Consider the following 25,301-nt stretch of genomic DNA (forward strand, 5'->3'; position numbering starts at 1 on the left):
TATATATATATCTTAATATGCTACGACTTTAACTCTTAAGCCTTGGGTCCCATGCGTGCTGCTTTGGAACTCCCGTTGAAGACAACCATGAAGGTCTCTCCTCCCCGTGCGTGTTTCCAGGGGCTGCAGTCAAAAAGTACCACAAGCTGGGTGGCTTCAGCCACAGAAATTTATTGTCTCACAGTTATGAAGGCCAGAAGTCTAAAATTAAGGTGTTGAAAAAATTGATTCTTCTGAGAAATGTGAGAGGGAATCTATTCTGTGCCTCTCTCCTAGCTTCTGGAGATTCTTTGGCTGGTAGATGACCTTCTCCCTGTGTCTTCACATTCTCTCCCTGTGTTCACAGTTTCCTCTTTTATATGGACAAGTCATATTGGATTAGGGCCCACTCTAATGACCTCATCTTAACTTGATCATCTGCAAAGATTTCATTTCTAAACAAGTTGACATGCACAGGTACTGGGAGTTAAGACTTCAATATTTTTTGGAGGGGACACTCCGTAACACTCTGTTCAACCCGTAACACCCACCATCTTCTGTCTCACCACTTCCCAGAATGCAACTTTGGCGCCAAGAGAGTTCCAGTGCTTCTTAGGTAGAGCATATTCAAGTGTGGGAAAGTGTTAGATGGAACAGAAACAGAAAGTTGCTGACAACAAATTCAATTTTTAAAAAACAGGTGAGTTGAAACTGTTTGGTGGGTATCTATGAACTGTCAAAGCTCATGAGTTTGAAAAGTGTGCACCAAATTTTACCTGAAGTCTACAGACCTAAAATACTATGACTGCTATTTCGATACTTCTCTTGTACTGTTCCCATTTTCTTTGCAAGCCCTAAATGTGACTTTTTAAAAATTCTTTATTTAAAATATATATGAGGAAATTGGTCTTAATTCAACATAAGATTTTGTTTATCTTGAAAAAAAAAAGTCTGTTGCTTTAAAAGAAAATCTTGTTAAAGCTTTAGCTTTCTTTTTCATCCTCCGCAAGAGAAAGAAAATCACTATATTTATCAAAGCTATGCTTCTAGGAAGATAATGTAATTAAACCTAATTTATAGGAAACACCCAACAGCAAGGAAAACATTGGACTCTTTAACAAGTTTTACAAAACTTCATATATTTACTTAAAGAAAACTCTTCAGAACTTACTCGACTTTCGTCTTTTTGCCAGAAAAGAAGGCATGAGAGTTGACATTGATCTTGCAAAAAAAGGAACCAAAGACATTTCCTCTTTATCAGCCCATACCCATTTCTCCTCAAAATCTGGCTCAAAATATCACCCTCCACAGAAACCCATACTTCACTCATCATTTCATTACTCCTTATCCAACCTCATTGACAATTGATTCCTGAATGTTTTCTGTGACTATACTAATCTGTGCTTTTCTTCACCTATTTTCCACATACTGTGTATGGCTTCTTCCCCCCCTTCCTCAAGCTGTCTCTTTTTAAAGATATATTTTCTCAGTTGCATTTAATACCAGAGCTCTACAATGAGAAAGTGTCCAGCATGGACGTGATGGTGGAGATGAGATGTACGTCCACTCTCTGGCCCTTTCCTGTGTTCCAGAGAAAACCACAGGCTCCAAATGGCATCACTCGTGCTAAAGGCCACACACAAAACCTGGATTTAATACTTAACCTAACTGTCAACTCCTTACCAGTGTAGAATTTTCTGGTCAACACCAGTGAGGTACTCTGTCACATGGGCCCTCTCCATCACCTCAGGGGAAGAGGAAGCAATCTGAATGGTAAAGACTTCTGCCAGCCCCTTCCCGGCAAATAACGTGACCCGGAAGAAAAAATCCTTTCTTTTCATTTGTTAATAGCTCTTTGCCCGACCCTTCTCCCTATGAAAAACTTTTCATTTTGGACAATCCCTTGGACTATCTCTCTCCTTGGCAAATGAGATGCTGCTTGATTCATGAATCACTTAATAAAGCCAATTAGATCTCCAAATTTACTTGGTTATTTATTTATTATTTATTTATTTATTTATTTTAACAACTGCCACCATCAGCATTTCTTCCAAGCCCACTTTACTAAAGCAGTCCCAGGCTTCCCAGGGCCAATGTGCTGCACCTCCCTCAGGGACTCCTCCCTACAATCAGACTTTCTCTCCTTGTATGTAGTTCTCTTTCCACTGTCCAGCCTCACAAAACAATGGACTTGGTCTGGGTCCCATGCTTGACTACTTGGCTGATAAACAATTTATGCCAAGTCATTAGTAACTAAAGAGGGAATACCTTGGGTGTACTCATATATTTAAAGATATCCTATAAATAGTACCTTAAATCAATATAGACTTACTCTAAAAATGGAATTTAGACACTATAGTAGCTTAATGAAGAAAATCTTTCTGAGCAAGACGATTTTAGTTAGTGGTTCAGTGTCTGTTTTCGACATTGAAGAATTCCAGTACAATATACCATTGATTGTTAAGGACCAGAGCAACAATATTTTTGTTGGTATTGAGGAGTAGCAGTTTGTCACTCTAAAATATGCTTGTTTGGAATATTAATTATTTTAAGCTGGTTATTTTTAAAGAAAGGATAGACTCAGAAAGAACCTTTGGCCCTCCCCCTAACTGCCTAAAAGGATTTAGATAGAGAATCAGCTCCAGGAAGGAAGTTATTGCCATAGATAATGCATTGATCTAAGAATTGTCCCAACCTATAGAGGTTTTTTAATAAGAGTTTATTTGAGCCACACTGATGACATATGCTGGGAAGCAAGATCTCAAATGCTCCAGAGACTAGCAGTTTTGGTTTCTTTTGTGCATTTGAAATTAAGGGGAGAATGTAAGGAAGATTACATGAAGGTGGGAGAAAGCAAGGTGAGTATTGGATTACAGGATAGTTAAGATTATGTATGTTCTCATGCTTTAGAAGGAGAGGTCTGAAAGGAGGCATTTCAAACATTTGTTAATCTAAATGCACAGCAATGTGGACAGCACTTGCTTAAAGTAAAGATAAGCATTTTACTAAAGAAGTTATAGGTCTGGGGCATGAATACCCACGGTGACCTGCCCGGTTAGGAACTTATGATCAGATCACTCTGTGAGGCTACTTTCCATTGAACCCCTTTTGCTTCCATAATAACTGTAGTTAAATATGAACTAAGTGTGGCAGGCAGAGAGGAACCTAGCAAGTCTGTTTGTTAGACTCTTCTCTGTGTCCCCATTGTTTCTTGTATGCTTGGCAAGAATTCGTTTACCTAGAAGTTGTTCACCAAATGTTTCCTCCTGATCTACCTGTAAATTGCCTACTGTTCCTTTGAAGTCCAAACCACTCCTTCCTTTCACCTTAGCTCAAGATGGCATACAAGCCTCAACGGCCCGATTTGTCCTAGGCCCCATATTTTTATGAAACTCCCATATGAACACCTGTAATAAATTTGGTTATTTCTGGGGGATGGCTCCATAGCGTAGTGATTAGCACATCTGCTTTGCATGCAGAAGGTCCTGGGTTCGCACCCCAGGAGGACCCACAGACCATACCCCGGATGTGCAAGGCCCTGAGTGCACCAGTCCCTGGGTGCACGTTGCGAGCGTGTGGGAGGAGACGCCCCACCTTCAGAGATCCAGTTCTTAAGGGGAAATGGCAACATCCATGAGTCAGGGGTGAAAGTGAGGGAGGTGGAATTAAAGAGGGGAGGAAAAAAAATGTGGTTATTTCTACAATTAATCTATCTCATGTCGATTTGATTATTAGACCAGCCTGAAGAACTGTGAGGGAAAGGAAGGGAAACTTCCCCTCCCCCACAGTGTGATACCATTATTTCAATATTTTAAAAATCTGAAATCTGAAATATTTATTCTTTGAGCAATACTTAGACAGTTAAACCTCTAAAGGAGGCCTTATAATCTCTCAAGGTATCTGTGCTAGTAAATGAAAAAGACTGGAACACTAACCCAGATTTTCCCAAATCAGATTCACTCCAATTCTGCTTGTTAAAGAAGTTGTTTTTTTTTTCTCTTTTCTTTTTAGCATTCCTGAATATGCAAATAAGGAGAGCATCCCTAAAAGAGCCTGCTAAAGAACAAAGGCTTAGTCTTACCCTCCAGATATCTGCATTTCTAACAGGGTCAGGTTGATAGGGAAAACAATCAGTATCTAGTGGTAGAAACTTCTTCTTATCTGTAGGGTTGATTTGTTTTGTGTGTTTGAACAAAGGCTGTTTTCATAGAAGAAACTGAGAAACAGGCATTTTGCAAATTGACTGCTGGGTCTTCAAAACAAAAACTGCCAATAAAAATATTGAAGTCTTTAATAAAAATAAAAATTTCTAAAAGATTGCTTTTATTTTATCACTGAGACATGAGATTTGTAGTTAAAAGATTCAGAGAAAGATATTTGGGTTCAGTTTATATTTATCTCTTCATTATTTCTCTGAGTATAAAATATGCAAAAGCTTTTCTAGTGGCTGGAAAAATTTGCCCAAACACTAGACTCACCATCAAAGATCACACTATTGATATACATTTTTCTTAAGATTGTTATGGCGCGAACAATTCTGAGACCCACGGAGCCAATTGAGATTAATTATGAGCCTTTATTAGCCGGCCAGCGACTGACTCTCTACCACGCAGGGCTAAAGGAGATCAGCCCCGAGCTTTCAGAGCAGGCAGCTGATAAAGCTCAAGACCATATCCTGGTGGTCTCCTGAACAAGCCAGCAGATTACAGAAGTGGAAGTTGGCTTTTAGCATATCTTTGCCCGGAACAACACCCTTAATTATCAAGTAAATGGATTACAGAAGCAGACATTGGCCATCTACATATTTTATGCAATACACTTCCTAAACCACACACAAGCAAGTAGGACAACTTCTGATATCTAAAGATATTTCTTCCCTGTAGCTGACTTAGCTAGTTTGCTCACTTGAAAATTTTCCACCCTTAACAAGATCATACTTGCAAAAAACTCAAATAATTTAATTTGTTTTCAATTTTTAAGATTGATTTTCTTCATTTTATGTGATGTTTAGCTTATTTTGTATATTTATTATTCTTTCCTGCCATTAATTCAAATTAGAATTATAATGCATGTTTAGTATTTATGTTTTTAAAATTTAAGTTTCATTCAGTGTTATGTAACATGCATTCATATATTTTAAATGCAAAACATACCAAATATTTAGTTTCGATAATTTAAAATTTTGAATCCGAACACTGTTTTAAACTATGAGTATTAATATCAGGATAGCAATACATTATGAAATAAATACAAAAATACCAGTATGTCATTCTGCTCCAATAGTGTCATGATTTTCTATGGCTCTTCTTAATAATGCTGCATAAATGACCACCAGCTCTAGTTGGCTTAATATGCGTGTGAATATTCAGTGCTTTTTTTTTGATATTCCCTCTCCAATGCGTCTCTTCTTCTTGGGGGTGTCTTCTGACCCTGCAGCCTTGGAAAGGGGAAAACAGGTATTTCTTGAGCATCAGCTGGATGCCTACCACTGTGCTACATGCTTTTCATAATCATCTCGTTTAATCTTCCCAATTATTCAGTGTAGTATTTGTCAAAATCCCCATTTTACACTTAAGGAAATAAACACTAAGCAGGTTGAATAACACATGAACTATTACATTGCTGGGAGTGTCTGGCTCCTTTGTGTCAAGCCGGGTAACCTCTCCCTTTATTTATTTATTTATTTGTTTGGTTTTAATAATTTTATTTTTCAATTACAGTTGGCATACAATATTATATTAGTTTCTAGTGTATAACATGGTGATTTATACAACATTTATATAGCTTATGAAGTGATCACCCCGACACAACTAGTACCCTCTCCTCTCCCTTCTACTTCATGACACCAGGACTCTTGGTTTCCTCTGTGTACTAAGCCTGCAGCAATTGCTTTGTTTACATACCTACACAAGATTTTTTGTTTTTAAGAACTTAAAGTATTCTTCCAATAATTAAATAGTACTTAATCTTCAACTAAATTGGAGGCGAAAAGAGAAGACCTTTATGATCTCCTTAATCACTATTGGGGGGTGGGGTGGGGTGGTGTCTACAAAATGACAAAAAAAGGCAAACACCTATAAGGGCAAAAGGAGTGTGGTGAAACAGCCCAGAAAAAATTCTGAGAAGCCCTTCATGAGGAAAAAAAGAAACTTGATGACATAATGAACACATTATGCTTTTTCTTAAACCAAAAACACAAACAAAACATCTTATTTGTTCTTCTATATTGTAGTGTATGCATTATCTGAATATTTATTCTCTTTAGATGACTAAGAATAATATCTTCTGTTTGTGTAGCACCAAGTGTTTACAGGCATTTTCAATTTATTGGCATTTTATTGAACACTATGAACCCAGCAAGGTTCAAACTTTATAGGGTTTTTAAAAAACATACTCCATCACATCTCCCCTTCCTGAGACTTTATGGCATCTCCCACAGGTGCCAGTTTTCTGACCTTTTCGGGTTGTAAAAGATATACTCCAGTGCCATCCACTCTAGTTCTTCATCAAATTTAAATGTCTTTCTCCTTCCCTAGACCGAGGGACAAACTGGAGCATGGGCGTGGCAAAGAGATGAGGCTTCTATTAAAGCTCCCCCTACCCGCTGCATCTTCTGGACTCCTTTCTATGACGAGGACAGAGAGACAGAATTCACTAAGGAAGCAGAAATGCTTTTACTTATCAGCTGCTGTTGCGATCTCTGACCTCTCCCATGGCAGCCATCCAAATGCCACCCCTCTTGGGAGACAGCTGACGATCCTCTGGAAAGCCTTTTTAGAGGCCTGTTTGCTACGTGGACACCTCTCATAGGAAATCAGCTCTAGTGGACCTTTTCCAATTTCTCTCAGCCCCCATCCAGATATAATCCACCCTACAGACTTGCTGAGATCTCTTCTCTTAGTGAGTCACAGGTTAGGATGGGGTTTTATCACAATAATTTAAGTGTTCCGTGGTGTCCACTTGACTTACAGAAGACTCATGTTTTTTTCCTGCTAGATAATGGAGTGTGCCTTATTCCCCAATGGCTCATTTTCTCTACCCTGAGTTCTTTCTTTCCCACTGCTCAAATCGGCACAAAGCACAGTTCAGCAAGGCCATTGCATAAATAGGTAGCCAACTGAAAAATGAAATTCCAGGCTCAACTCCTTGCCACGCCCCCCTCTATCTCTAAAAATAATTTTCTCGGGATTTGCCATTGGCTTAATTTAGAAGGAGCACCCACCAAGAGTGGAGGAAAAGACAGAAACTCCTTCTGAGGCTGAAGATTTACAATCCAATCTTTCCTTCAAGATTAAATTAGTGAGTAGAGAGTGATAACTGGGGCAGCAGAATGAATTTACCTCTTAATAAATCCCAATCATCTATTTATCCTCGACTTTAGGACTAAGTTGCCAATTCTGAGACAATAAGAAAAGTTCCACTCTGAATCCTGTCACATGTACAGTGTATATGTACCCCACAGCGCTCTGCAAGATAGATATTGTTATACTTAAGAAAGTGAAGCACAAAGAACTATTAATGTTATTTTATAAGGGCAGGAGAATTTCTATTAACTCATGTCATGTTTGTCCTCTAATAGGGCTTAAGAAATATTTACTGAATAAATAAATAATATGAATGACGAGCCCAAGACCATGCTTTGGAAATGTGAAATAGCATTCAAATTCAATTCTCTTTGACTAACAATATCTCTCTAAAATGAAGTGTCATCCTCACACTAACGTTGATTATAGCCACAACCCAGCATCATAACGGCTCCTTCAGTCTGACTCAGACATATCTTTCAGTGAAATATCTAATTTCTCTCCCCATATTAGCATCTAGTTCCATGAGGTTGCAAGGAAAACATGTGAAAACAATTATGAGGTCCCAAGCCCAGAATGAGTTTACCCTGCCTGGGCTTGGCTTTCTATATTTTGCAGTTGCATATAGTAGATGAAATCTCTCCATGGCAGAATTTTTAACATTTACACTGATCATTCTCCCCTGAGCTTTTCTATTTTCAGTTGCTTAATAAACAAGAAGGATCTATGTGACATCTCTTAATTACTGTAGGTTCTCAACTTCAGTGCTACGAAGGCTGGTTAGTTACTTATAGGGACTTTAAACTCAACAAGTATTAGATGGATGGACGGATGGATGGTTGGATGGGCTAAATGATTACATTTCAGGTAGTTGACACTATGTGAATGCATCTTGGTTAATGTCAATTTCATAAACCAAAAAAAGCGGTTGAATCTTAGAAACTTAAAGAACTAATGTAAACAGTTTTCAGACAAGAAGCTGTACTCTATACAAATACAGGGAATATATAAAAGACTCACTTAAAATATTTATTTAAAAATTTACGCTTGATTCTTACAAGTATTATTATAGAAGAAGAAATATTTTTAAATATTTGATTTTAGAGCTGGGCCCAGATGAAGACACCAAAGATTTGGGGAAAGAGTGGAGAAACCTCTAGTACCTCTGAGAGAGGATTAAAGTTTTCTTTCCACTTTGCCTGCACTGTCTGAATTCCAATTAACCTTAACAGGGGTATGCAGACCCCAAATCAAGCAGCTCCCAAATCAAGCAGCCCCAAAATGTAGAGTTACAGGGTTTGCCAAATCTAGAGCAGAGGGCTAACTTGGAAGGGCAGGAACTCAGACTCTGCCTAGACCTGTTTGAAATGGGAAAGCTTAGTGGTTATTTTCCTTGGGTGCTGCCTCTAAGGACCATGGCCTGAGTCTCTGAGATGCAAAACAAATAAACATAGAAGGAACATATTTGCATTTGGATTTAGATAGTTTGATTACTGTTGTCCATAATATGTAGTGTTCTCTAGAAATCATTTAAAAACTAACTGAGGAGTTGAGAAGTGCAAGGAAAAAGTCTGTATGCTCGGTCTGGAAGGCTAGTGGAGTAAGGAGGGGCCATAGCAACCCAGCACCACACAGTGTTCCCTTCTGAGGCTAAGAGAGGCCTTGGTGTCTATTCTTGGCATCAGTCTAACTCTCTCATAAGTTTCTGGCAACCTCCCAGAAAGAACAGCATGTTCCCTGTTCTTTTTTAAAGAGCTTCAAAAACATGTTTGTGTGTGCAGCCCAGTAGGCAGGGCCTGGCTTAGTCACTCCCTATCACCTACTGCCTCTCTCTCTGGAGTGTCAGGAGGACGTCTTTGGCTTAGTCCTGTTGTGTAAGTCCTCACAAGCTGGGCTGGCTCCAGAGTCCAGACTGGGCCATTGCCGGTGTTTCTGTGATGCCCCTATAATCGATGCAGAGATCGAGTTTTAGGAAACTTGAATGTTCCTGCAGACCATGGTCCAAAAAAAAAAAAACTGCTGCAAAGAGTAAATATAGATTGAGTTTCAGCTAACCTCCTGCTATGGTCAGAAAGACCTTCTTTGGAAATTTGCACCTGTTTTCCAGGGTTAGATCTTCTGGCTCAGCTTGATTACTCACTTGTGGGAGCTAAGATAATGCAGATTAACATCAGTTCTGGGTACTGCCAGCTTGAAGGGACTGACTCACTCCCTGCTCCCTACACTACCTTTTCAGGAGAGTGAAATTAGAGCAGCAGAAGAGATTAGTCAGCCTGGTTCAAGAGGCCTTTGTGGGAGCTGCTGAGGTTTCCAGTAAACAGAAAAAGGGTTATCAGAATGACCACGAGCTCCCAGGCCCTTTGGGCATGCAACCTAGGTCAGCTCATCTGGACTCCAATAATCAAAATATTGCAGAAGAGCTTAGTGACAGACTTAGAGATAATAAGATTTCATCATTACAGACCTATTTTTGTGGACAAAGTAGAGACATTTAAAAAATGGGGCCCACCATAGAACCTTCTGAAATTAAACTAGAGCATTTTCTCCATCTTCAAATATATCCAGCACTTTCTCTAAACACTCCTAACACATCTCTCTCAGTATGGACTTGCACTGTGGTTTACTGAATGTGCAGTCTTATACATTCCCCTAACCCCTAATATCTCTCTCCTGAATGTTATAATTTACTGGACTTCTCCATCCTGCTGTCCCATAAGCCCTGCAAACTCAACATTATCAAAATTAATCTTTTCATAAGGACAGTATAGTGTAGTGGTTTCAAAACCCAACAAAACAAAACACAAGGGTTTCTGTATGGGAGAGATTGAGTTTGATTTCTATCTATACCTCTTAATTAGCTGTGTGATCTATGACATGGGCATAACCTCTCTGGTTACAGATTAATTATTAATAAAATAAAAATAACAGTATTTTCCTCATGTGATTGTAGTGAAAATTAAATGGGGTTAACAGTAAAATAATTAGCACCATTATATCTGCCACATTACATTTGCCATAAATAATAGTTAAAAGGATGATGTAACACATTTAATGGTGAGTACAATATTTAATTGGTCAACCTACTATTATCGTAGTCAGAACATAAAATACAGAATTTGAGAAGCCCAGAATTGACCGGCAATTTTGACAGCAGCTAGGTGACCTTGGTCAAGACAAATAACTTTTCTGATCCTCATTTCTTCACCTATAAAATAAGGATGGTACTAGTAGCTACAAATTATTGGCTGCTATGTGTCAGGCATTATGCTCAGCACTTTATAAGCATTACAAATAATTAAACAAAGATTTAATAATCACGTTAGACTAATCATTTATGATAGATGATATACTATTTATTCATTCATTCAATAGTTACGTTTTAAGTGACTACTAAATGCTAGGAGTTGAGATGTAAAATGGAACAAATTGCAAAATATTTGAATAGGCAGTCTACCAAAAAAGACATAGAAATACCCAATAAGCACATGAAAAGCTGTTTAATATTTTTAGTCCTCAGGGAAATGCAAATCAAAACCCAAAAGACATATCACTATGCACCCATCAAAATAGCTAAAAATCAAAAGACTGACACCACTAAATTATTGACAAAAATGTGTGGCAACCACAACTCTCATATATTGCTGATGGAAGGGGAAAAATGTTCAGCAATTTGGAAAACTGCTGAAGATTTGACGTCAACTACCTGGCACTCCTTTATAACATTAAATGTATGCCTAATGATGGACTTTTCTATTCCGTTCCTAGATATTTACCCAAGCAAAATGGAAACACATCCACAACAAGACTTAAGCAAGAATGTTTATAACAAGTTTGTCCATTGTATTAGTCAGGTCTCCAAAGACACGTAACTGGTAGGCTGTATGTATATTATACATAGAAAGAAAGGTATACATAGAGAGAAAGATTTATTTTTAGGAAAAGGCTCATGAGATTGTAGGGGCTGGCAATTCTGAAATCTACAGGGCAAACTGGAGACCCAGAGAAGAGTTAATGTTTCAGTCATGAGTCTAGAGGAAGTCTGGAGATGTGACTTGTTCTTCCTTTGGGAACCTCAGTTTTTCTCTCATAGGGCCTTCAACTGATTGGGTGAGGCCCACTCATATTATGGAGAATAATCTGCCTCCATCATATAAGGTATTATGAGTTTGAATCAGCTCAAAGACTATTGATTTAAATGTTAATCACTTCTAAAAAAATATCTTCACAGCACCATCTATATCTTAAAGTATACTAGATGTGCTAATGTGTAGTTCAGAGTGAGAATCAGTGCCTATCAGTGCCACATGAGGGCTGAGACTTTGCTATTATTTACCTTTGAATTCCTAGCTCTTGGTACAGGGTTCAGCTCAACAAATATGTGTTGGATAATTCTTTGCTTTCTGAAAGAAAGAAAGAGAGAGGGATAGAGGAAGGGAAGGAGGGAGGGAAGAAAGAAGAAAGAAACTTGTGCCATCACCTGCTTTTTAATTCTTGCAGTTTTTGTGAGAACCTTGAGGCTAGATCCCAGAGATTACAAATGGATTGAATCTTGCCTATCAACTCTAAGCAATTGACAGTGGCAGTTTAGACACTGTGTTGAGAAGGATTCTGAGGCTGAGTCTGAGTCCAACAGGAAGGAATACCTTGATTGGTTAGTATTGCCTGTCATGGGTGTGAAAAGTGAGATGCTGCACATTTGCCACCCCAAGAGAGTTTAAATTCAAGCACCATGTAATATCTAAATGTAGAGGCAGTACATGTTAAATGTATCAGTCATCCCTGTCCCAAGGCAGAAAAAAATATTTAAGGATTATTGAAAAATAAAATATCAACACATTGCAAGAGCGCCTATCTTGATTTATTTTGATGTGTCCAGTGTTTACGAATGGCAGATTTCCTCCTATGAGCTGAAACACGCACTGATGGCATATCATTGAACAGATACAGCCATACATTCTACTGACATTTGTTTGCTAGATATGTACATGTCTCAGCTTTTCTAGAATGTGTATACTCTAGAATTCAGCTGGAAAAATCAAGCAAGGTAGGACTAAATAGTAATCACCATTTATTAAAAGTTAGCCATATGCTTGACATTGTAATCAGCATGCTCAAGATATTTATTTACTCTGCCATCAACTTTACGATGAGGCAGTTATTGCCCCTTGTCACACAGGGGGAAACTATCTCAGAGGAACTAAGTGTCAGAGAGGAAGTGGAATTCTGGCATAGCTGACTCTGCTTGTTCATCTGTGTGACCATGAAGGAGACAGTACAGGACCCAGAAAGAAACTAACTACATTTTTTTTTTCTTCCAGATTGTGTAACCATAGGATAGAAACCTGTGGTTCTAATATCTCTTCCTGATTCCTGGATCTCTTTCTGATGAAGGTAACAGCAGATCGTTTGAAGGGGAAACCAGGAAGTTGATGAAAGTAGCCCACAGAATACGTTTTTGCCTTCCTTGAGCTTTCCAGCTTAATTCCTTTCAGGACTGCATTTTAGAATTGAGAGCTGCCAGTAGCAGTTCCACAGCTATGATTCATGGCTGGCAGAAAGTTGTCCTATACTATCTCCTTCAGGCTAGACTGCTAAGAGTGGAGAACCATTAATGAAGTCAGCTTGGAACAGTTTGCCTCAGAGTTTGTGCCACAGAAAAATTCTTGCAGTTAAAATGCAATCAAAAACAAGACACTTCTCTGTCCCGTGCACACGAATGTCTTAGAAACTCTATATGTTTACATAATCCTCCACAAAGCAGACATCTGTACCATCTGAGCGTTTATTGAGGTTCAACTACATACAAGACACTGCTTTAGATGCTTTAGTGTCATTCATTTAGTTCCTCAAAGACCCTGTAAACCAGATAGTTAATCACTACTATCCAAATAAATAAAATGACATTTGGGTTAAGAAATTGGCCCAAGTTCACATAGATATTAAGTGGCACAATCGGGATTAAAATCCAAACGATCGAATTCCAAATCCATATTTTTCCCCCACGCCACACTGCATTGTTTTGCAGTTTCTCCATGATGTATCTTTATTGGAGTACTAGCCAAAGGTTATTTAGAAACAATTTACTGCTGCTGCCTAAACTTTCCCTAATGGACCATCCTAGGAAGAGGCATATCATTGTCTCTCTGACTTCAGCGGTCTTGGGGTGCCCAAGCCCCTGTAAGACTGCTATTACGTCAATGCTTGTGTAAACAGTTTATCACTTGAACATCGCCCTGGCGAGACTTGTGAGTAGTCTTGGAACTCCAGATTTTGCCTCTGTTCCTTCATCCCCTAATGCCTGGAAGAAAGATTTCTTTTGTTTTTCACGCAACTAAAAAATTCTTTTGATATTTAAAAAATGTTCTAGTAAATCATTCCATATGATTGAAGTGTGTTACATGAGAAGAAAAGGGTTAATTAATGCCACGTTTAGATATCTTTTCACATCTAAATCTTCAGAATTGTATTTTGTATTCAGAATTTTTTTTTTTTTTTTTGCATGGAAGAAAAGTTGAGGGCAATGGTAAAGGCCATTATCTGTATTAAGCATCATGAATATACTCTAAAAATTACATAGTACTGTATGAAGTGCATTATGTAGTTGCATCATTTTTACTACTGTAAAAGTTATAGGCTTGGAAAAAGAGTAATTATGATGATGATAATAATAATATTCCATTGGTTCCCCATGGCGCTTCCCAGCCCTGCCCTTATCTTCTATTCTCTACAACAAATGTTCACCTTCTACTTCATCTTCTGCTTCAATCAAGCATGTCTAATTGGTGATGGTGAATATTTGTATATTCTAGCTACAACCTTTCACTGAGGCTACTCATTTACCTTAAATGCCACCCCCTCCACTGTCCTACTCTTACTCAAATTATAACCCAAACCCTACCCTTCTTCAGGTCACAGCTCAAGTCTGCCTGCCTGATCACTGGTCCACAGTGACCTTTATCTTCCTTCAATGCCAATGGCGCTTACCATTACCCAGGCTCTCACTGACTTGGTACAGTCTCAACGTGTGTTTGTGCATCTGTCAAGATCCCTAGAGAAAATGAATTGCATGCTCAATAGGGGTGATTGAAGAGAATTTTATCACAGAGTACTTATAGAAATATAGGTAGCAAGGAATGATAAAATACCTGGGACAAAGGTAACAGGAGGAAGCCTTGACTACCCGTAGGTCTGAGGGAACAAATGGAGGAAGCAGTTACTATAACCCAGGGAGAATAAGCAGCATAGGAGAAGGGCTCCTAATAGGAGCTGTGGCCTTGAGAAAAGAATTCAGACACTATCAAGAGGAGGCCCAGCTGGGAAGTAGCCGAGAAGTATCTCAGTCTCTGTCTCCTGTCCTTCAGTTCCAGCTGATCTTACAAAGACTGAACCCACCAGGGAGCCTGAGGGCAGGAGTTCGGCTGATGCAGCCCATGGAAGTCATCCTGCCAGGATCCAGGGCAGGGGAGAGAGTTTGTGTTTAGAAGGGCAGCTCAAAGTGTATGGTTTGCTTTCTGAATCAAATTAATTGTAATCTCCATTGTTTCCCACCTCTCGTCCACCAAACACTGACTTTCAGGTTTCCCCAAACCTGGAATAGGGCAGTGAGTAAACGTCTTCCCTTGTGACTCTGGGCAGTGTCTGGACTCCTTGACTTTGAAAAGGCCCCCTGGTACTTATCTTCTACTTTGTTCTAAGATTGCCTTGAAAGTTCCATGATGATCATTCTGTTTTGCTGATTCTTCTGTGCTTCATATGCACTGAGAATAAATCCACTAGTGTCTTTAATTTAGGAAGTATATGGTGGCATCATTATTTTATTTCCTTGGCTGGATTAGCATATATTTGCATAGTTGTTATCCATTATCTTTGAGGCATACCTATATCTGAGAAAAACAATTACTCAAAAGAAATTTAAGCACACCTGATCCAGTTGGTGTTGTTAAAAGAAAAAAGAAAGAAATCAACTGCTTCTTGGCAGATGTTTTTGCATATTTCATGCATTGCTTTTCACTGGTGACAGGTGTGACCAAAAATATCAAGAAGGGGAATTATCACTGAAATATAGGTTTTGAAAGTCATTTTTAATCAAAAAATTTATAACAGGTTGACAGAAAAATAGCTCAGTTAGATTGTATCTAATTTAAAAAAATAAACGCTGTATACTTTCTTACTTCTTAGTAAAACAAATAAACAAAACCTTTCATCTACTGAAAGTGAATCTTGAAATGACTTGGTATCAATATTTCTTCCTTCCACATTTTACAGAGAACTACACATTTATTAGTACTGAATAAATTCTTGAAAATGAAAGAATAATTGAATGAAATTCCCCAACCCTCCCTATTCATTCATTCTAATGTGAAATAACCCTCACTGCTAAGAATCTCATTGTTTATACTCCTCTTGCTACAAAGTTAAGCTCTTTCTATTCTGTCTCTCATTGAAGATGGAAACAACTGATCAGCCCTCTCTGTCCACATGATAAATTTTCAAGTGACTCCATAGCCTTCAAGAAATAGTAAAAGGAGTCACTGCATCCTTGATAAGCCCACTTATAAGAGGGCAAATTGCAAAAATTAATCAATTTGCCTCTTTGCTATTTCTTCAACATCAATGTTATTTCCACCTCCATCCTCTATTTCAAAAAGCCCAAGGTCAGGGACCTGGTTTGATTTGTTCTTCTATTGATTCTTAGCTGTTAGCAAAGTACCTGGCACATGACAGGAATTTAACAAATATTTCCAAAAGTGAACAGAAATTGATCGTGTCTCACCTTCAGCTATAGCTTCATGCTACAAATATATTACCCCACGGGTAGAAACCTCTTCCTAAATAATAATGATTATGACGATAACAAGGATAATAATAATAATAATAATAATAATAATAATAATAATAATAATAAAAATACTTACTGAATGTCATGCTCTGTTCTACGTGCTTTAATATATTAAAAGTTTAACTCTCTAACGGGGTTCAGGACACACTACCTCCACACATGGCACGTGGCATACTATTTTAAGCTGAAGGAGTATGAGAAAGCAGCAGAAGCAAGAAGATCACTCTGACATCATCCCCTTATCCTCTGGAACAGGTCATAGCATCTTTCTGCCTTCCCTGTACCTGGAGCAAAGGGGCATCTTTATCATCTAAGGCAAAGGGATACCAAGAAAAATCCTAACAAACAGGCCCCAGTTTCCCCCAGTTTACTACAATTACCTCGTACTCCTTAACTTATCCCATTTCTACATCACTGCCCACTCATTATCAAACCTAGCATTAAAAGACTCAAATCTAACTATTTCTTTGAGGTCTTTGTTTCCCTATGAAGGCTCCTGTGTCAAATAAAAAATTTATATTAAATAAATTTGTATGCTTTTCTCATTTAAGGTCTTCGTCAGTTTAATTTTCAGACCCGACCAGGGATCCTAAGAGGGTCAAGGAAAACGTTTTTTTCCCCACACCTCAAAACAATCATATAAAAGTCTTGAGGTAGATACCATTATTATTCCCATTTTACAACTAAAGAAACTGAGGCATGAAGCAAAGGTGTCATTTTCCCTAGATAATAGGTCAAATGAGGTTGGGAGTCAGGATATAAATCCAGATAGACAGGTACTAGAGCAAAAATTCTTAACATCTAACTGTAAAGCATCTGTTTAGACTCCTCAAGAAAGTGACAATGAATTCCTTACAGCTATTAGCTACAGTGTCTGTGCTTCAAGGAAACTGAGTGAATAACTGGATTCTTTTTAAAAAGTTTTGAATGTGTGTCAGTTTAAAACTTTGTGAAGTCTTCACTGTCGGTTGAGTAACAAAAATGTAAGGCTCACTTGTTTTTTTTCCACATTGATAACCCACTGCAACTGATTTGTTGTTTTCTTTATCCCTACAAACAGCTTTTGACTGCTGTGTTTTTTATTAGAGGCCACTGGGTTCAGGACGGCTGGACAAAGTGGCAATGCAACGCTAGATGATTAAAAAATAGAACACAAGTGTGTCTAGATCTTGAGAAGGGGAGAAAACTGAATAGATCGTCTCATATCAAAGATGTTTCCACATATAACTTAGAGGTTTTTTTTTTTCAGCCATTAAATGACTATAGAAAGTAACAAAGGCATCATGAGGATATGATTTCCTCTGTTGCTATTGCCCAGAATCGTGTGAATGGTGAGAATGGAGGGAAATGAAAAACCCAGGAGGAATGAGATGGTGATAGGCAGAAGAGAATAATGACTCAGTACAATTGCTTTATTGTTATTAAAACGCTCTTGTTCCCACTGCAATAGCCTGCGTTCTGTGTTTACCTTTTGCTTTTTTTGAAAATATTATTTATTTTCAGGCACATCTCCTCATTCTCTTTTTCTTTATAAATGTCGAAGAAAGCAATTCAAAGTGTAGAGTTTGTCAGCCTAACTGCCGAAAAGTCGGTTAAGGAAAAGTCTTCTCAGTAAATAAACAACTCGGGAAGATTAAAGACGACAGAAGAGCTTTATTTAAGTTATCTGAATAAAAGTTCAAAGATGGGGAAAAAATAACCTTAAATCTATGAATAAACAATTCAAAACAAATAGTCATGTATTATATCCTAGATTAACACAAAATGTTTAAACACAAGCAAGCAGACTGAGAAACAATATTTCCTCATGCATGGAACATCCTCTCTCTTTGTTCTCAGCATCGATTTTATTGCCTAAATTGTTGCATCATGAATTTTCCTGCCAGAATTTTCCTGAAGGTGGAGGGCAGTATGCACTTCTGCTCAGCTTTCCAGTATGTGTTTTCACAACGTGATGCAAGCAACCTATTTTGTTGAAAGACCGTGTTTTATATAACAGTTCATACAAATTCAGCATTCTATTCCATAACATAGATCTTGTTTTAATATAAAATCTTTTCCTGAAAATTTCGGGTAAAACTGATACTTCGAAAAGATTATTGTATCCAACTATGATTTTTTCCTACCTGGCACCAGGAACACGAGAATCCCAGTTTAGAAACACATTCTAAGTGGAATATTTGACATCATCTCTACTCAAAATTCAGGCATCTAAAGTTAAATAGGCTAGAGAACCACACAAATAAAAGAAACCTGTTCACAACTGGCAAATAGATTTGTTTGTGCTTAATTACTTCTGCTCTGACATCTAAAAAACAATACTAATTGATTAGCAAGAACTAAAAAGTGAAGCAAGTTGGCCTCCTAAACCACGAGGTCCAGTGGTTAATCATCTATATTTTTCTTTTTGCAAACCCTAACAAAGCTAACACATATATCTTTCCATTTTTTTAAAACTTTTACCATTTTCGAAAAGGTCTTTTTATTTGCTCTCTGCAGCCAACCATCGCTAGCAAAGCGCTCATTTTCTTGGTAAAATGCTCTGAAGTGTCGTCAGTCAGTTCGTTACTAGAAAGACCAACGTGATCAACTGAAGTCTTTCCCTTCACACTAAACAGGAAATCATACTAAAAGAAAACAATATCTAGATATGCGGAGAAACTTAAAGTGACAAAATTTCCACTCACAGCAGCAGGAGACCCCTCTACCTCATGCAGTCCCTTCACTCTTTATCTTCATACTTAAAAGAAAACCATACTTCATGTCAGAAATGTGACTTTGAAAGACAAGCACTAAGAACGAGTCTGCACCTGTACTCTTGCCCCTGACAGTTGACATGGCAGCTTCCTGCTTGTATGTCCGGATCCTCTGCTAGATAGTGAGATCCTGGAGTGCAGGAGTCTTTGCTTTGGACTCACTGTTGCATCTCCAGTCTCTGGCTCAATGAGAGTGTGTGGAAATGTCCATTTTTGACTCTTAAGTGGACTGGTCTTAGTTTTTCATTTCTAAGTTGACTCAAAGATCTTGTTTTGACTATGCTCATGAGCTTTCTTCACTAAAAATATGTCAAGGAGCTCTGTGTGGGGATGGGGGTTTGCAAAACTACCAACGGGAATTTTTGCTAAGTAGGAATGGGGGGAAGATATCAAGATTAAGAGACCAATCACAAGCTTACTATTTTGCCCACTGAACGGTAATGTAAACTTATCACTGATGGGGAGATTGTCTGTGAGAAACTCTGGGTCCCATTTCAAATGAGATAATATATGAAAATGTTTACAAAAATATAACAGGCACCTAGTAAGAGAACTATACATAACAGTTATTACTGTTATGTCAGTACCTTCTGGACATATTCTTGTCTTTGTGACTACGTTCACATTACTTTGTGTTTATTTCCCCTTACCACAAAACCCTAGAATTATTGGCACAGTGTTTTTAAAGTGTTTTGAAATCCCTGAAGTGTTATAATCAACCCAAGTACCATTTTTTTTTTTTTTTTATGCAAACCGTGTCTACCCAAAGAGGTCGTTTAAATATCTGGGATTAGGAACTTCTGTCTCGTAAGGCTTAATAAATGATTCCCTCTGGCTCTAAAAGCAAGTACTTTTTCAGTGACAGTGGGAGGGAAAGCAAAGGAATTGCTCTGTGACATCTGTTGTGTAACGTTCTTCGAATGGCGCATCTCGATAAATGCATGAGAGTCCTTGGAGAGTCACTGCACACGGTGAAGAGGGAGTGGTAGAAATCCCAGTGTCTCTGAAAAGGCAGAGAAGACTGGTTAAAGTGAGAAAAGCCTCATTGTTTACATCTGTAGAAATCTACAATGATAAATTTAGGCCCAATTTTATACATAATGGCAGCTTTCTAGGATCTCTGACAGTAAGACAAATTAAACTTGAAATTGAGATGGGGAACTGAGGGGATGGTATGTAAGGAGAGAAGAGACAGGAGAAGATAGAATAGTCTACGCTATAATTCAGAACCCAGGAAACGAGATAAGACACACTTATGTGAACTGCCTGGACCAGTGTAAACCAAGGTAGCAATTTTAAATTAATCTAAATATTATTGTAAGTCTTTTATGTGCCTGATGTGACCCATACGTTTAGATATTTTAACAATTAATGAAGCTACAGCAAGTTAAGTAACCTTTAAAAGGTAAGGTAGCTAATAAGTAGCAGAATGAAATTGTACCTAAACCGTTGTCCTCCAAGCCTAATGAGCTTTGCACTCTGTACCTGATATCTCTCCACAGCCTGTAACTGCTAAGACCAAGAACAGGAGGCTCGGCAGAAGAACTGCTTTACAAAGGCAGCAAAGTCCATACGTAGAGTGAGGACTCAGCTTTGTCATCAGCTTTTCTGTGTGACCCATCACAAAGTTTTTAATGCAGTTGACCCTGAACAACACAGGGCTTAGAAGCGCTGACCCCCTGTGCAGTCAAAAATCTGCGTACAACTCTTGACCTCCCCAAAACTTAACTACTTAAAGCCTACTATTTGCTGGAAGCCTTAGTGATAACATAAACAGTCGATTAACGCGTATTCTGTATGTTATATGTATTACATACCACGTTATTACAATACAGTAAACTAGAAAAAAGAAAATATTATTAAGAAAATCATAGGATAAAAAAATGCATTTATAGTACTGTACTGTATTCATTGATCCATAAGTTTATATCATCTGTTTACAAGATGAAAATAATCTGTGTATAAATGGGCCCTTGCAGTTCAACCTATGCTGTTAAAGGGTCAATTGTACTCAATATTCTGCTAACAGCTTCACGATATTTAAAAGTGAATAAAATAATCTTCATGAAACACTTTAATCTTCTGGTAAAATTGCTATATGAGCAATCCCAAATATTACTGTTGTTTAATTCATCTAAATTGATGGGGAGAAAGTAAAGCTGCCAGCTCTATGTAATTGTTTGACTCGCCCTTAAATGGAGCAATCCCCTAAGATACTTTCAAGCGTTATGTACTTGGTGCGTCTGTATACTCTCATGCCTGCACTTTCATCAAAACCAAATTTTTAAATTAGAATTTTCTGTACTTCCATTGCAGTCTGGAAATATGTTATAGTGAAAACCAGACAAAGAGAATGGATTCTTTACCTCCAAGTCATCATCCGGGATAGCCCTTTTCCACTTCACGTTCCACCTGATGTGTTCATAGGCATTGACTACAACTTCGATTGCTTTGGGACAAGAATGGCAAGCCTGAATCACCTGCAGAGAAAGCACAGGGTTTCATTTGTTTAAAGCACATATATGATGTATTAATTCCATTCACAGAGACATCAAGAATGTATAGACCTATTAGGCTCATTAGAGCCCAGAAATGCTTTTGAGAAGTCTCAGTGCCTTTGAGTATTCAAACGCACTGCTGGCCCCCATGGGGATTGGGAGGATTAATAAAATCAGACTAATTTCCATCACCATCCAGGAGCAAGTGAAAAAAAGATGCTAACGAAGAAGGTGGGAGCCAGATGAAATGCATGCCCCGACCGTAGAGCCTTCACACTTCTCCAGCAGCTTCATTGTCCACCAGAACACCTCCAGCTTCTCTCTGTCAAGATGGCCCTATTTCTAGAAGTTCTTTGAGTGTGGCCTATTTTCATTTCAAAGTGACTCAGCTGGCTCTCCAATTGACCCACAACTAGTCCACAGGGAACCTGAACCTTTATCCCATCATCAGCAAAAGCACTCTTGGATTCCTGCTTAGTCACCTTTCTTTTCTTTGCTACCAGACAAGCAGCTCCAGCTACAGACTTGCTTCTTTAAACTTTCTTGTCACGAGTTACACATCAGTTCCATCTTTCCCTTGAAACTTCAGAAAACATATCAAGCTCTCTGCAGAGTTCTCTAAAAGCCTCTCTCACTGGGCATCAGATAAGGAGGAAGCACCCCCCTCTCACCAACCTTTAGAAGGAAGACATGCGTCTGCATTTAACTTTCTCCAAAGAAATTTTCTTCCTGATTTCCAGTCCTTCTCAAGTTCAACCTATTGTCATTGGGCAAACTGTCAAAAACTGGTTTTCCCTACCTCCTGCTGTGAGATCTCTGAAGAGTCAGCATTTCTGAATTTACAGAAAGTGTAACTCAGAGGATTCGAGGCTGGGCACATGGTTTAGGTGTCTGCTAGGAAACTGACAGCACAGGTAATTTGTCTCTAGGTATTCCTTACCACCCTTTCTTGCCAACACCTCAGACACAGAAGAGATGTACCTAAAAGTTGCTCTTCTCTTACAATATATTTCCTACTTCTCAACTAGGGTTTCCAGATTTAGCAAATAATAACACAAGTTGCCAGGTTAAATTTGAATTTCAGATAGACAACAAACTATTTTTAGTATGGGTATGTCCCAAATATTGCATGGGACATATTTATACTAAAAATTACCTATAATTTATCTGAAATTTAGATTTAACTGAGCATTCTGTATTTTATCTGGCAATTCTATTCCCAGCCCTTACTCAGAAACAGTTCAGATTAAGTTACAGATACAGGAAATAACTCATTCCTAGTTTAGTAGCCTAACTTCACACTTGGCACTTCAATTTGTACCTGGTATACTCCCATATATCACAGGAAGATAACTTCTCAACTTTCATTAGGGTAAAAAAAAAAAAAAAAAATCAAGTAACCTGCAGTCTTTACACGTACAAAATGCAAAGCTTCCACTGCCGTCATGAGGTTTTGCTGACACTGATTACTAAGCTTTCTGCTGACAGAAAACAGGTCTTACAGCGTGAAAGCTCCTTTATCCTGACAACTTCCCAGTTACCTTCACTGGTGTGTTGGGCTTCTTCCGGAACTAAAACCGCTGGACACATCTTCTTCAGGTGTCGGTAATTCTTTCACAAGGCAATAACGACAACAACAACAAGACCCTTAAGAAATAGCAAACTCTGAATCATCACTAGATGCTGACTACAGGACCTCTGACCATCAAAGGAGAAAGGACTGGTATGAACTCAGAAGGGAGAAACTTCTGCTTCTTTTGGTTGGCCTGAGAGACTGAAGATGCCTGTGAACTTCACTTGCTATGTGACTCTTGGGCCTCTATACTCCCTTTATGGAAGAACAATTAAACAAAAAAAGCTCTTTCTACAGTGGTGGCAACTGGAGAGACCCTGAGATACTTTCCCTCATCATTCGACTCCCTAAAAACATAGATTATAAAACAGATTCAAGATAAATCTCTTTGCCTCCCAAAGCAAGTGGCACCTGTAAGCCACTTCAGCAGAGAAATTCTAAAGCTACCTCTGCCCTTTTATACTGATATGTTTGTGTGTAGAAAGGTACTTAATAATCAAAGAGACTTCTTGTACCTTAGGCCTCATATACTGCCTTGTTCAACAGCAGACATCATCATCACTATCCCCAACCCCTCACATACCTTTCCCTTCCCTAGAAAAATGTCTTTCTTGTCCTACAAGAAAACCCAGTCTTGGCTCCCTGGAGTGTCACTTCCTTCTGAATTATGCTGAGAGAGAAAAAAAAAAAATCAAATGTCCTTTTGGACCCCAGAAAGCAATTTCAGACCCTATAATTCTTTTTCTCCCCTTATGTAACTTATACATTGGCTTTCGGTGAAATACATCCTCTACAAATGTGCTTTGTATTTGGAAGACAGCATCTTCAGCTTTGACCTTGTTCTTTGTAAATAAGGAAACCGAATTCCCCATCCGTAAGAGAACAAATCACTTTATCTTCTGGATAAATGAGGCAGTCATTTACTTGTCGTAAAGATGACTTTCCTTTAGGAAAGTCTGGTTGTGGAGTAGTTGCTTTAAATCGCTGTGACGCATCTGCATAGTAAATTGAATAGTTTTTCTTCAGTTTTCCTTTGGAAGGAGACCAGTTCTCTTACTTTGTCCATTGGGCAGCAACAAATGTTGATAATACCAGCCATCCACCATGGCTACTTTCTTTAGCATGTGGCCAAACAGGAGGAACTCAGAGAAGCAAAACAGAACTGAATAGGAACATGCTAACGGTGGGTAAAGTATTCCTTGGAACACATAACTGTCAGCATATTTTACCGGCTAGTGGTGGATAAAGTATTCCTTGGAACACATAATTGTCAGCCTATTTTACCGGCTAGCAGGAGACACTCTTACTGTGGACCAAGAGTACATTCTGGTAGAAGGGAAGGAGAAACTTTTGTTGAGCAGCCCTACTGGGCTCAATGCTTGACATGCCTTATTCACATATTCCTTAAAAGTTTTCTTTTTTTTTTTACTTTCATTTTTCAGATGAGGCAGTTGGGATGTGAGAGATCAAGGAACTTGTTCAAAAATCACACAGTAAATGGCCAATCTAGAACTCATAGCCTGGTTCCTAAGCGACCACCCCTAACCCTCCTCGCTGCTTCCTCTCAGGGGACTGCTTTTGTGGAAAGGACCTGGGACCTTCCTCAGAGTCATAGAACTTCTTACTGGAAAATAGCAATTCTGTTTAAAGGCTCTTAGAGGAGAATGAGGAGAGGTCTTTTCAGTTACTTTTGCAGAGACTTTTCACCCACAGTCAATTGGAAATGAGTTTCAGAATAAAACTCAGCAGTTAGTCTCCAGACAGCCTCACACATTGTCTCTCCTGTCTGGAAAGGTCCCTATGGTAAGTAAAACCCAGGAGCACTGACTCTGCCACTCAGCAGATGTAGATAAGAACACTAGTAGAGCCACCACGTGTTTAATGCATCTGGCTTTGCATACCACAGTGGAGATCCCCGCATTTGTCTCTCCGGCCAGGACCTTTCCCAGAACACCGGATTCATGTCAGACTGCCTATTTGATACCTCCGCCCGGATGACTAGTAGGCATGTTAAGCATAACGAAACCCCTGATATTCTCTGTAAAATCAGTGTCACCTGCCTTGTGCCTATCTCAGGAAAGGGCCCCTGATTCTTTCCATTCCTTGGACAAAAATCCTTAAAGTTATCCTTGATTCGTCTCCTCTTACGGCCCATAAATAATCTATCAGCAAAACTCACTGACTCCCTCTTCAGAATATGCCCCAAATCTGACCACTTACCACCTACCATTTCCACTGTCGGTCTAAGCCACCCTCATTTTATGTCTAGATTATTGCAATACCTTTGCCCCACTAGAGTTATTTTCCAAGACTGTCAAAAGTGTCTTTTAGGAATATAAATTAGACTTTTAT

At 38.6% G+C, this 25,301-nt stretch overlaps 1 protein-coding gene across 1 annotated transcript in view; it reads right to left on the reverse strand.

The window, feature by feature from the left end:
- Positions 1-19,692: 19,692 nt before the first annotated feature.
- The window catches only part of ASB4 (ankyrin repeat and SOCS box containing 4), a 53,223-nt gene continuing 47,614 nt past the window's right edge, over positions 19,693-25,301 (reverse strand). Inside the window, exons 4-5 of the mRNA XM_011363394.1 lie at positions 21,245-21,358; positions 19,693-19,881 (exon numbers count right to left, since the gene is read on the reverse strand). Coding sequence (XP_011361696.1) covers positions 19,693-19,881; positions 21,245-21,358 — 303 coding nt within the window. The remainder of the gene's footprint in view (positions 19,882-21,244; positions 21,359-25,301) is intronic.

Source organism: Pteropus vampyrus, unplaced genomic scaffold (genome assembly GCF_000151845.1).
Source record: "Pteropus vampyrus isolate Shadow unplaced genomic scaffold, Pvam_2.0 Scaffold4, whole genome shotgun sequence".
Classification (NCBI taxonomy): Eukaryota; Metazoa; Chordata; class Mammalia; order Chiroptera; family Pteropodidae; genus Pteropus; species Pteropus vampyrus.